This window comes from Pelophylax lessonae (genome assembly GCF_965119305.1).
Source record: "Pelophylax lessonae genome assembly, chromosome: 1".
NCBI classification, from domain to species: domain Eukaryota; kingdom Metazoa; phylum Chordata; class Amphibia; order Anura; family Ranidae; genus Pelophylax; species Pelophylax lessonae.
Window position 1 is genome coordinate 735,271,034 of NC_138768.1, and position 14,432 is coordinate 735,285,465.

General features: G+C 42.8%; 1 protein-coding gene across 2 annotated transcripts in view; it reads right to left on the minus strand.

The window, feature by feature from the left end:
* Nucleotides 1–14,432, minus strand: part of PAICS (phosphoribosylaminoimidazole carboxylase and phosphoribosylaminoimidazolesuccinocarboxamide synthase) — a 130,548-nt gene that overhangs the window by 98,616 nt on the left and 17,500 nt on the right. The window contains exon 3 of one of the 2 annotated variants that reach the window (XM_082264893.1): nucleotides 6,234–6,311. The exons of the other annotated variant lie outside the window; for it this stretch is intronic. Within the exon in view, the coding sequence (XP_082121019.1) occupies nucleotides 6,234–6,311 (78 nt within the window). The remainder of the gene's footprint in view (nucleotides 1–6,233; nucleotides 6,312–14,432) is intronic. 2 annotated transcript variants of the gene reach the window in all.

The following is a 14,432-nucleotide window of genomic DNA, read 5'->3' on the forward strand; positions in this document are numbered from 1 at the left end:
ATTGTACAGGTGTATTATACCATCATGTATGACTTATGCAAGCAAATCAATCAGCTATATGAAGCAGGAGCTTTTTTGTTTCTATTTTTCCTTATCTGCATAGACATAAAACTTCTGGCATAGACATTCAAAATACAAGGGTAGAAAAGACAGAGAACAAAAGGCAATATTGGCCAAGGTTGCTTGGTACGTGAGATTGTTCCTGTCTCAGGAGGTGCTGCCTACTGGAGTGTTTTACTCATCCAACCTGCGTAACATCATTAACTCCATATGCTGCATGAATAGACTTATTCTCATTCAGAGACTTTTTTTTTTTGGAAGCGCGCCACAAATAGTCCGCTTTGCACTATAAGGGGATTTCATGTGTATTACATCTATTCCTTGCTCCATTATACTTTTTTTTTGCGTTAGAAAATTCTAGTTTCCTCGCTCTTATCTGCATATACAGTGCCTTGAAAAAGTATTCCTACCCCTTGAATTTTTCCACATTTTGTCATGTTACAACAAAAAACGTAAACGTATTTTATTCAATTTTATGTGGTAGACCAACACAAAGTGGCACATACCGTAATTGTAAAGTGGAAGGAAAATGATAAATACTTTTCAAAATTTTTTACAAGGGGTATTAATACTTTTTCAAGGCACTGTGTATCCAAAGGACTGGTTGAAGCTCATTAGGCCAAAATGGTACTATCTACAATTCAATATTCTGATCGTGTTTGCCTTAAACATCTAGTTGATAGGACATTTACTTACCGGTCTGTAATGAAAATTATACCCTTACTCAGAAATCCATAAATCTTCTTGAGGGGGTTACTTTCATATCTGCTGCTCTAAAAGCGTATCTAAATCCAGAAAAAAATAAAATATTTAATATACTGCAGCACACCAGTCCTAAGATGTGGCGGCTGCATTTATTTTGTTTTGTTTTTTTCAGACCAAGAAGATTTATAGCAAGTACATAAAATACCTGTCCCGCTTGTCAGAAATGCAGTGTCCTTGTCACTTTCTGTGAGCTGAACTGAAAGCACAAACACCCATTTTTTTTTTGTAAATTACTAATCCAATAATATTTGAACAAAATAGAGCTTCCTCCTCCATGCTTAATCTCCTAGATCTCTTGCTGTCACCTGAACATCAGCTGACGAGCACAGAACGGAGCTGCCCATGCTCCAAACACCCTGAGAGAATAACGGAATAAAGGTCCACTGCACACAGATGATGTCTCTGTATACACAAGTTTTATTCCACTGAACAACCAAAATGACAGTGATAGACTAAAGCCTAGTACACATTGGTAGGTCTTTTTTTTTCAGTACAACCCAGCTTGGCTGAAGGAAAAAAAAAAAAAACCTGACAGCTTAGGAGGAGCAGCTCTACTAACTATCCGACCTTAGTACAGCGATCTCCCCTGCTGTGCTATTGTGTTCTGACACGGGGATGGCCCACCTCCGCTGAGAGAGCTGATCTGGAGCCCATAGGCAGACCGTTTTCAGTCACGACTCTTCTACAGAAATAGGCCAAATTTCGGCTTCTGTCTGAGAAATTGCAGTTCACACGGGCCGAATGTTGGCCTGTTTCTACTGAACTGGCCGATGCTGCCCAACAGTCTGCGTGTGTACTAGGCTTAAGTCCTATTGGGTGAACTGCATTAGAGGGGAGAGTCTTCAGACGGGAACTGTCATTGTAGTTCTAAACAAAAATTGTGCATACAGTGACGGTATCAGCATGTCCTGTCCTTTATTCTCTCTACTAATCCCATGAACTATCATGTAACGGAGATGAACAAATGCAGATATGATTCAGTCCAGCCTTTGTGGCAGTCCTGGCTACCTATATACACTGAACAAAATTATAAAAGCAACACTTTCGTTTTTGCCCCCATTTTTCATGAGCTGAACTCAAAGATCTAAGACTTTTTCTATGTACACAAAAGGCCTATTTCTCTCAAATATTGTTCACAAATCTGGCTAAATCTGTGTTGGGGAGCACATCACCTTTGCAGAGATAATCCATCCACCTCACAGGTGTGGCATATTAAGACACTGATTAGACAGCATGATTATTGCACAGGTGTGCCTTAGGCTGGCTACAATAAAGGCCACACTAAATGTGCAGTTTTACTGTATTGGGGGGTCCGGGGGGGGGGTCCAAAAACCAGTCAGTATCTGGTGTGACCACCATTTGCCTCACGCAGTGCAACACATCTCCTTCGCATAGAGTTGATCAGGTTGTTGATTGTGGCCTGTGGAATGTGGGTCCACTCCTCTTCAATGGCAAAGTTGCTGGATATTGGCAGGACCTGGAACACTCTGTCGTATACGCCGATCCAGAGCATCCCAAACATGCTCAATGGGTGACATGTCCGGTGAATATGTTAGCTATGCAAGAACTGGGATGTTTTCAGCTTCCAGGAACTGTATACAGATCCTTGCAACATGGGGCCGTGCATTATCATGCTACAACATGAGGTGATGGTCCTGGATAAATGGCACAATGAAGGGCCTCAGGATCTCATCATGGCATCTCTGTGCATTCAAAATGCCTTCAATAAAATGCACCTGTGTTCGTTGTCCATAACATACGCCTGCCCATACCATAACCCCACAGCCACCATGGGCCACTCGATCCACAACGTGACATTAGCAAACCGCTCACCCACACTACGCCATACACGCTGTCTGCCATCTGCCCTGTGCAGTGAAAACCAGGATTCATCCGTGAAGAGAACACCTCTCCAAAGCGCCAGACACCATCGAGACCCCAGTGAGGACGACGAGCATGCAGATGAGCTTACCTGAGACGGTTTCTGACAGTTTGTGCAGAAATTCTTTGGTTATGCAAACCGATTGTTGCAGCAGCTGTCCGGGTGGCTGGTCTCAGACGATCTTGGAGGTGAAGATGCTGGATTTGGAGGTCCCGGGCTGGTGTGGTTACACACGTTGGAGACAAAAAAGGAACAGCTAACAGGAGAGCTGTTCAAAGATAGGTATAATTCCCAAGTGGTATTAATGGCTAAAAAATCAAATACTTTACTGAATGTATAAAAAAAATCACAAATATCAATAACGAGTCAAAGGACATGACATGAACACAAAAGTTGAAAGAACAGCCCGGGTGACATCCAGGAGCAAAAAATGGATCAACTGAATGCACAAAAAACTAGAATAATGTATCAGAGGTCGGACCGACAAGGTCCTGTTGTACTGCAGCAACTATCACACACTTCCTAGTTATAAGTAGAGGGGTTCTTTTCCCAATAATTTTGATGCCTTGAAAGAAGTGAAATCCAGGGACAAAGTCTAAGGAATGCCTTGGAGGTGGCTGAGAGGGTTAATATGGATGAACAGCTGATGATGTGTATAGAGAATAATCTACTGCAGAGTCGACTGACGGCTCACACCTATGTCAAAATGCAAAATTGCAGATGACCAGTCAAGTTACTCCAATGTAGCCACAGTCATGTATGATATATCACAGAGGTTTTGGTGGTAATTGTAAATTCTTTCCACAGAAGTATGAATCCCAAGGATGAGTGAAATTCAGGGACATCATCTCTAAAATACTATGGAAGTGGTTATAAGAGTAAATGCAAGTAGTCAACTGACAAAAGGGAAAAGGCGTAGTTCACAGTAAAGCTAACCAACAGCGGCTAAATCGTTAATCAAGATCACGAGTGTCTGATCAATTTTTCTCCATATGAAAAAGTCACTAAATAGCCATAGTTTGGCTGCTGTATAAATATATCTAATTGACCACTCCACAGTTTAATAACTCTTTAATGGGATAATGAAGATTCCTTCCACAATAGTAATTACCCCTGGGAATGGGGAAAATTAAGGAGCTCAAGGTGCATGATAAGGTGCAATATCCTGAAAGCAAGTGCCAAGTGAAGGAGGAAAGTTCATGGAAATGCACTGTAATCACTCCCACTGATGAGGCACAGAGTAAATTTAAAATATGTGGAAGGAAGCTAGGCAGGATAAATGGATTTTAATCACCAACTCTATTTTGGGAGCTTTACTCACTGCTTTGCTGCTTGGCCTTCCGATAATAGTCCCAAAGTAAGTGCCTTGTCTTTATCAGTGCGGAGCAATGGTTTCAAACACTTGGTAGTTCTTTGGCCGTCCTCCTAAATCACTAGGCTCAAAGTACAGTGAGATCCATAGAACCAACATGCCATTAGCAAGACGCGGTTGGTATATAAAGAGCCAGCTGGCTAAAGTCCAATAGTTCCCGCACTGCACAAACAGGCTTGGAAGTTAGTTCGAGTTAGTCCAGGTTGTCACTGGGGAACAACAGACGTCAATGGATGACGCATTTCGTCCACCAATCAGCGGACTTCTTCAGACCATGACACGTGGTCTGCGGTTGTGAGGCCGGTTGGATGTACTGCCAAATTCTCTGAAACACCTTTGGAGGCGGCTTATGGTAGAGAAATGAACATTCAATTCATGGTTAACAGCTCTGGTGGACATTCCTGCAGTCAGCATGCCAATTGTGCGCTCCCTCAAAACTTGCAACATCTGTGGCATTGTGCTGTACAGAGTGGCCTTTTATTGTGGCCAGCCTAAAGCCCCGTACACACGCAAAGATTATTGGCCGACCGATCGTCCGTCTTTTGTCCAGAGTGGTGTTTTGTTGGTTGGAATGTGCCTAGACTGCACACGAATTTTCTCGCCCAACAAAAATCTACTTCAGAAGTGATGTCATGTGTTGGTTTGCTTTCTTTGTGTTCTTTCTTCTCTGAGCATGCCCAGACTTGCTCATAAGATTTTTCCCTGTCGAAATCTGTACTGACTGCACGAAAACCGGCCGTGTTTTGATGGCGGACAAAAATTTTATAGCCTGCACACCAGATTTTTTTCGGCCGGAAAGTCGGAGTTGGTTGTCGGAAGCATCATACTAACAAGCCGAAAATCGGCAGATCGGTCGTCGGACGAAAATTCCCTGCCGATTTTCGACGCGTGTGTACGAGGCTTTAGGCACAAGTGTGCAATAATCATGCTGTCTAATCAGCATCTTGATATGCCACACCTGTGAGGTGGATGGATTATCTTGGCAAAGGAGAAGTTCTCACCAACACAGATTTAAGCTGGATACACACTATACAACTTTTGTTGGCAGATTTTCTTTAGATTTACCTTAAACTATGTAGTGCAAGGGCCTGCCTGATTGCAAACAAATTGAAAGTGTTTAGATTTGACCTCATATTATATGGTTTTTGTGAATCTAAAGGAAAAAATCTAAAGACAATTGTATAGTGTGTATGGCCCATTAGGCTGGCCATACATGTTCAATTTTCTTGTACAATTTTCTTTTAGATTTACCTTGAACTCTGTAGTGCAAGAGCCTGCCTAATTGGATACAATTGAAAGTTGTTTAGTTTGTTTGGCCTCATATTATATGGTTTTTGGTAAATCTAAAGGAAAATTGAACGAGAAAATTGAACACGTATAGCCAGCCTACAAGGGGATTGAACATGTATGGCCAGCCTACAAGAAAATTGAACATGTATGGCCAGCCTACAAGAAAATTGAAAATGTATGGCCAGCCTTAGCCAGATTTGTGAACAATATTTGAGAGAAATAGGCCTTTTGTGTACATAGAAAAAGTCTTAGAGTTCAGCTCATGAAAAATGGGGACAAAAACAAAAGTGTTGCGTTTATAATTTTGTTCAGGGTAGATACAGTGGTAAAAAAAAAAAGAGTAGTTATTAAGAGACTGGAAAAATATTTTTTTGCAGGATTGTCAGCTGAAAATAAAAGGAAAAAAAAACTGGAATACAAACTAATGCAGCCACCACTTCTAGGGACTGATAAGCTGCAATATATAACATTTTGTTTTTTAGGTTTAGATACGCTTTAAAGTCTCCATACTGGCACAATATATGCTAGTAAAGCAAAGCCTATAGAAATACAGCAGTCAAATGCAAGAGCAAGCAAGGGAAATATGAAAGTCACAGCTAAATATTACAATAAAATCTCAAACTGTGTACTCACTGAAAATACAATTATTAGTTTTCCTTTGATGCTCCCTTATGTAACAGGAAAGATATCCCTATAAATTCTAGCAATTGTCTTTAAACGGCAGTACAATACATTATACAGATAGAAGTGCTTGCAGGAAATCAGCAGTTATGAGAAGGGCTTATGTAGGCTACTTAACAAAAACAGAATATTAGTTTAAAAATCTCATAATTCCAGGCATGGACAACAAATGTAACATCTTACCAATCGAATTAAGCCCCTGCTTTATGTTGGGAGTATTGTGATCCGTGGCGTTTCCTTCTGGAATTTCAGAGATATGACCTGAATATAAGAAATACATGTAGCATTTTAACAACCTCAAACAGACTTCATTATTTACCGTTGTTGTAACCAAAAAAAAAAAAAAGTCTGATCCTTTAAGGCAGGGGTGGGGAACCTATGGCTGGGGGGCCGCATGCGGCCCTCGAAGTCATTTGGTCCGGTCCCCCGTGCAGCTGAGTCTGTGTCTCTCAGCTGATCTGTCAGAATGGAGCCGATGCTTCCTGTATAGTTTCGACTCCATTCTGACAGTCTGAGTGAGTCACATGTGGAGTGATATCAAATCCACTCCGCCTGTGACCAATACAGGAAACATTGCCTCTTCCTCCAGCGCGGCGCCGCTGCTAGCCAGCATTTACCGCCAGCAGCACACACAGCAGTACCAGCCAGAGCCAGCATTACCAGCCAGCTGTACCCACCAGCAGTACCAGCCAACATTTCCTGCCAGCAGTACCCACCATCAGTGCCCACCAGCAGTACCAGCCAGCTGTACCCACCATCAGTTCCTATCAAAACTTACCACCACAAAGAGTCGACTGCGCTCCAGACTAACCAATGCAAACCTGGAAAATCAGTTGCGAGTAGCAACATGATCAATACCAGCTAACATCACACACCTCACCAAAGAGATGCAGTTGCAGCCATCAAATTAGGGGTAAGTTAATAAAATGTTTGACCAAATATAATAGGCACATTTTTAAGTTAATAATTTTGTACGGCCCCCGAATAATTTTATAAATACCCAAATGGCCCTTGGCAGAAAAAAGGTTCCCCACCCCTGCTTTAAGGCATGATCTATACTAGCACAGTGCTTGTGCCATGTAATTTGTCCCTTCCTATGTTGTAATATACCTGGCTGATCCTGCCTGTACCTGTGTCCCCCTGTCTGTGCTAACCACGGTAATCATGGTCTCTCCCCCCGTCCCTTCCTGTCAGTGTGGGAGGGGCTCTCCTCCTCTCCCCACCTGCCGCTATTCAGCTGCAACAGTCACCAAAAATACTTGTATCTACTCTGGATTGTGCAGGTATAGTGCGTGTGTTTTTTTGTTTTTATTTTAATGAAAAGTCTAAATACCTTTTCCCAAACCGCTGCTGTGCGGTCACGTTGCTTTCCTCTGCTGGCCGGCTGACGTTACAGGGGACACTCCGCCCCTCTCATTGCTATGCATAGATCAATAAGGAAGTTCGGAAGGGAGTCATGTGACCGCACAGTGTGAGAAAAGGTATCTAGCCTTTTAATTTTAAAAAACACACGCTATAGTTAATGCCAGCATAATCCGGAGGGGATACCAGCAAAGATACAGTGTGACTTTACAAACACTTTAAGGCCTATTACAAAGCTCAGGCTCTCAGGTTATAGAGCAGCGGTCCCCAACCTCTCCGGCATCAGGAACGGCTGCTCGGAAATAAACCCCTCCACGGACCAGAGGGGTGGTGTTGTTTGTTATTTGTGTGGTGGGGGTTGCACAGGCCAGGGGGGTCAGTTGTTAATTGTATGGTGGGGGGGAGGTGTTGCAGCATGTCACCTCAGGGGGAGTGGGGGTGGTACAGCCTGGGTGTCACCAGTGCTAAAAGATTCTGTCCCTGGCCCAGCTCTCCCCCCTCCCGGGCTGGCACCCTCTGCTGGTCAGAGGGTGGCAGTGCAGGTAGTGCTGCTGTTCAGAATACCGCTACCCTTCAGAAAATGCAACGGAAGTTACGTTGCGAACAAAATGCCTTTTTGAGCATGCGCTATTGCGTTCCAACATGGCCGCTATGCATTTCAATAGGTTTCCTAATCTGACAGAACACGAAGGCGGCAGCGGACATCTTCTTACACCCAAGCAAATCTTCAATCTTACACTTTTTTTTTAGCAGTTAACTCACATTATATACTGAAATAGACTATTTCACTATATAATCATTTTGGCGCTGAGCAGTGCGGGGTGTACCAAGATGGCCATCGCCACTTTCTGGCTGCAGGCTTGTCGCTGTATTTACTATAAGACTATAATATGTATTAATGTATTAATATATTTCATTATATAAGGAGAGTTTACTGCTAAAATAAGTGTGAAAAAATAAAATAAGTGTGAAATTGAAGACTTTCTTTTTTTAAAATCTATCTATGGTACCACACTAAATAAAGAAGCGTTCAAAAATCTGTAATTTGGACAGTTTGTTTGTTTTTCAGGTCAGTTACTGGGCACATATAGACAATCAGCTGTGATGTTTTTGAGCCAAAAAAAAAATGAATGAACAAGTTTGGAAAACTTCTGCCGAATGGACGATAAGTTGAAAGGTCAATGTGTTTCTCATCTGTTAGAAAAACAACCTGTTGGTACTGAGCAGATGTGCAAAAACCTTTAACCTAAAATAAACATTTGTGTCAATGAATAGTCATGTCTAGACTAAAGGGACACAAGAAACACAACAGTCAACAGTGGCGGCTGGTGAATGAAAACTTGGGGGGGGGGGTGGCAAACCAACACCCCCCCTTCCCCGGCGGGATGGCCAGCAGTCAAATCTACCACCCCGTCCCTCCTCCTGGGACGGACGGCTGGCTGCCCAGCCGGACAGCCAGCATCCTTACCTGCTCCTTCCCAGACCGGCTGTGAGTCTCCTCAGACCATACGACTCCTCCCTCTTCCTGGCCAGTAAAATCCCTTCTCTTTTCAGCCAATCAGGAAAGGGGTCTCACGACCCACTTCCTGATTGGCTGGGAGGAAAATCAGTGTGATAATAGCAAATAATAGCAAATTTTTACCAAAATTACTATTGTCATACAACTGGGTAGGCTCAGGGCACAGTGCTCTGCGCCCCGACCCCACCCTTTTTTGAAGCCTATTAGAGCCTCTGGCTCTAATCACTCGCTTCGAAAAAAAATAAAATCCCCTATTGGAATCCATGCGTCCAGTGCCCTGAATGTAGATTAGGGGGCCAGAAGCATGGATGGGGGGGGCGGCGCCCCCAATGGAGGGGCCGCCACTGACCGTCAAGCTAGGCAATTTTTATATACCCATTTTTTTTCTGTGAGTGTTTCCTGAACAAAATGTAATTAGAAAATATAGAGACCAATATAATGCAATAATAAAAACAATGTATTGTTTAAAAATCAGTCATTACATGATGGCAATATCGTTTGCTCTCCTGACCATGTGTTTGTTTTTCGAAAACGTGTTCAAACGATGTTTTGACTGGTGTATGGCTAGCATAAAGCTCCATGCAGGCTTCTAGAAAGAAGAAAGCAAGTCAGTGGAGCATGGTGTGGGATATCTGGAAAGTCTAGTACACAGATCATTTTTGCAAAAATAAATAAAACATTTTGAAAGGTTAATAATGTCTGATTGAATGCTAAAATTGAAACATAATTTCATTAAAGTGAATCTGTGCCCAAACTATGCACACTAAAGTATTTATTACACGTTCTCAACAGGCAATAAAAGTGAAAAAAAGCTACTATTTATCTCTGCAGCTACAGGCATTATGGAGAAATTCATCTTTAAAATCCACAAAAGAGGCGCTGAAATCTGAAATCACATTACTTTCATTGCACCAGAATCTTGGCAGGCTCTAATGTAAAAGCACAACAGATGTTCCTAAGCTGTTAAGGTCCATTCACACGTCCTATCAGATCAACCTGTCAGTTTTTCAGGCAGATCTGAATGGAAGATCAATGTTAGTCTATGAGCAGGTGGATGTAAATGGACAAAACAAATGCACGTCCATTTACATCCACTTGTCCATAGACCTAATATGGGTCAGTTAACCATCTTAATATCGGACACTTTCATCCCCTTCCTGCCAGGCCATTTTTTTTTTCAGTATTCAGCGCTGTCACACTTTAAATGACAATTAGTCATGCAACACTGTACTCAAATTATTTGTAGTAATTTTTTTGAGACAGACAGAGCTTTCTTTAAGGCTCCCTTCACACTAGTGCAACTTGTCATGCGACTTTGGACACAAAGAGGTTGATTTATTAAAACTGGAGAGTGCAAGATCTGGTACAGCTCTGCACAGAAACCAATCCGCTTCCAGGTTTTGTTGTCAAAGCTTAATTGAACAAGCTGATGTTAGAAGCTGATTGGCTACCATGCACAGCTTCACCAGATTATGCACTGTCCAGTTTTAGTAAATCAACCTTAAAGTCTCATGACAAGCTGCAGCCCATTGATTTCAATGTCATCCTTTCTAATCTGTGTGGTTTAAAGGCGCAGCGACTTTGAAGTCTCCTGCACTACTTTGATGTGACTTTCTTGTGACTTGAGTGGTAGAGTGTAAATTCGCAGCCAAGGTCACGCTCTAAATCACACGATTTTGGAGTCGCACTAGTGCGAACCGCGTCTTAGTCGTATTTAATGATCATTGGGTTTTTTTTTTTTTGCTAAACAAAAAATACAGAAAGGTTTGAAAATGTAGGCCAATATGTATTTTGCTACATTTCTTGTGTACAATATTGCAAATCAGTGTGTATTATTTAATCTGTGTGAAAGGTATAGAGTCTACAAACTGCACATCTCATTTCTTAAGGCCTTAAAATGCCAGGACAGCACAAACAGGGCTTGAAAAACCCTAGGCTCCAGGTCGCCATGGTGACTAGAAATTGTATCCTGGCACCTGAGCTTTTGTCAGCCTATTTCCAGGAGTGAGCGATTCCTATTGCCCGACGCTCCAGACATGCAGTTCCACTGTGTCCTTAGGATACAGCTGATCACAGATCTAGGTAAAGGGCCACTTACTGCAGCCCTTTACCATGTGATCAGCTGTGGCCAATCACAGCTGATCACATTGTAAACAGACTTGCCGGTTATTGGCAGTACTTTCCTCACGTGCTGTCACAGTGTGAGGAAAGGGGAGCCGGTAATCGGCAATTCTGGCAGGCATGTCTACACTAATAATCAGTGCCAACCGTCAGTGCCCATAAGTGCAGCCTAGCATTACCTATCAGTACCAATCAAAACAGCCTATCAGTGCCGCATATCAGTGCTGCCTATCAGTACCTCCTTATTATTGCCCATCAGTGCATCCTATCAGTGTCAATCAGTGCCTCCTTATCGGTGCCTCGTATCAGTGCTGCCAATTAGTGCCGCCTATCAGTGCTTAATAATGCAGCCTATCAGTGCCGCCTCCTCAGTGCACATTAGTGAAGAAGAAAAATTACTTATTTGCAAAACTTTCTACTAAAAAAAATATATATGTTTTTCAAAAATTTTGGCAGTACTTTTCTCGCCTGCTATCACAGTGTGAGGGAAGGAGAGTCGGTCTCTGGCAATTCTGACAGGCACACATACACTGATAATCAGTGCCCTGATTATCAGTGCAGCCTATCAGTGCCACCTATTAGTGCCTCCTCATCAGTGCCAATCAGTGCCTCCTCATCAGTGCCTCGTATCAGTGCTACCAATTAGTACCGCCGATCAGTGCCCAATAATGCAGCCTATCAGTGCCGCCTCATCAGTGTCCATTAGTGCACCTTATTAGTAGCCTTTCAGTGCCACCTATCAGTACCCATAAGTGCAGCATATCAGTGTTGCCCATTAGTACCTCCTTATCAGTGCCCATCAGTGCAGCCTATCAGTGCCTCCACATCAAAGCCTCGTATCAGTGCCACCAATTAGTACCGCCTATCAGTGCCCAATAATGCAGCCTATCAGTGCCGCCTCATCAGTGTCCATTAGTGCAGCCTATTAGTACCCATCAGTGCCACCTAAAAGGGCCCATTAGTGCAACCTATCAGCCTAACATTGAAGCCTATCAGTGCTTCCTCATCAGTGTCGCCAATTAGTGCCGCCAAACAATGCCCATCAGTGAAGAAGAAAAATTACCTATTTGCAAAAATTTCTAACAGAAATTAGGAAAATGTTTTTTTTTACTTAAAATTTTCGGTCGTTTTTTCCATTTGTTTAGCAAAAAATAAAAAACCTAGTGACGATTAAATATCACCAAAAGTAAGTTCTAAAGTTTTTCTTTTTCCTTCTTCACATAGTGGCATGTCCGTGTATTCTCCATCCGTAAAGATACGCAACAGGGCTACATAACAGAAGGGGTTTTGTCCTTGAAAATAAAGCTTTGTTACAAAAAAACTTACTCCTAACTTTTTTAGCTGGTTTCTAGATTCAAAGCAAATTTTTCAAGCCCTGAGCACCAATACCCTCTAAATGACCCATTTGGAGACAGCCCAAGGTATTTAGCAAGAGGCATGGTACGTTTTTGAAGTTTAAATTTTTTGTCACTGTTTTGATTATAAAGTGAAAACATTTACATTTTTTTTTAACAAAAGTTACTTTCTCAAAAAAGCATAAATTACGCACCTAATTTCCTGAGTACCTATGACAATTTTGGAGGCCCTGGTGCACCAGGACAATGGAACATTTTGCAAAGTAAACTCCCCAAAGTATTTTTTTTAAGAGGTATGGTGAAGTCCTCTGAAGACTTCATTTTTTACCACAAGTTATTGGAAAATGTTGTTAATTTAAAAAGATATTTCTGACACATACGGAATGGGCATACTTAGAATTACAACCAAAAATCACATTCTGCTACTCCTGACATACTGTACATGTGAGACTTTTTCACTTTTTGGACTGATTGTGTACCAGACATTGTATGTTGTGTATGACACAAATCAACCAATTGTATCAAAACCAATGTATTGTAATGGTCACCTCTATATCAGTGGTTAGCAAATATAGCTTAGTGGAACATCACCTATAGCAGTCCTGGTTCCTATAAGTCAAGCAAGCCTAGCCTACTGATGCATGGCTGCCCCCAGGAATGCCATGTTCACTGGCCAGGAAGCACAGGAGGCTAAAGAAAGTAAGAACAAAAAGGTTCCTGTGCTTCCAGGAGTGCAGTTGTCAGTCATAGTCAGTCAGATGTGTAGATGGGTCATTTCAGGCACAGGCAGAGACATGGTCAGCAAACAGGCAAAGAACCAGTAAGGTCAACAGGCAGAAACGGGGTCAATAAACAGGCCATGATTAGGCAGCAAGCAGAGGCAACACTGCGCTGCTGTGGGGGTGATCAGGAACACTGTTGATGGCTTACACTAGTCTGGTGACTTTGACCGCCCAAATCAAATCCAGTGTGTGCAATCCCTCTGTCTCCAAACTCAGATTTTTCCAGATTGAAAATCCAGCTCAGACCCTGTCTGAATCCTGAGAGACATATTTTCCCTCAACCGATGCGCTGATCGCTCTCTGATCAACAGGTCATCTATATATTTCAGGATGCAAGCACCCTGCTCTCAACAAACCCAGCACTAGGGCTAGCATGGTAATGAATACCCAAGAAGCTGTGGGTAGCCCAAAAGGCAGGGCCACAAACTGAAAATGCTGGCCCTCCACCATAAAATATAAGAAATGTTGATGTGTGGCACATGGAGATAAGCATCCCTGATGTCTCTAGATGCCAGAAACTCCGCCTGTTGAAGTGAGGCCACTACTGAATACAGATGACGCTGTGATTGACAGCGAAACGCGTCTAGCGATTGGCTGAGCGGACTGCCACGTCACATCCAGCCGGTGGAGCGCACGCTGCGGGAGCAGCGAACCACCGTGTCGTGTCCTACATGCTTGATTTTACATTATGTTTGTGAGTACAATTCTTGTTTGCTAGAATAAAACTTGCTAAAACAATCTTCACTATGAATGGTTCTTTCTTACATGAGGAAACTCCGGAATAACAAACACCATCAAGGATCTTATCAGCAGCATCAGAGAGTTACATGCAAAGAGTGTGGTCAGCAATATATGCCTGTTTAAAAACACATTGTGGTAAGTAGAAAACCACGCGGGGGAAACCCCCTTCCAAGCACGGATTAAGCACAGAAGCACTTTATTTGCATTTCTTTGATGGACTAGAGCAGGGGTGTCAAACTCAATTTCATTGTGGGCCGCCTCAGCATTATGGTTGCCCTCAAAGGGCCGGTTATATCTGTAGGATTAGATGTCCAGAGCACCCCACGCCCCCTTACACCCGAGCCCCCCCACCATCAGAAGTCAAGAGTCACCCACCCTTTCTTACATCACAATGCCTCCCCTTACCTGGTGCTACTGCCAGGAAGAAGATGTGGGTGGATCTGGGAAGAAGAAAGAGCAAGGTCTGGAGGACGACCAGAGAAGGGCTGGAGTCCGCTTACAC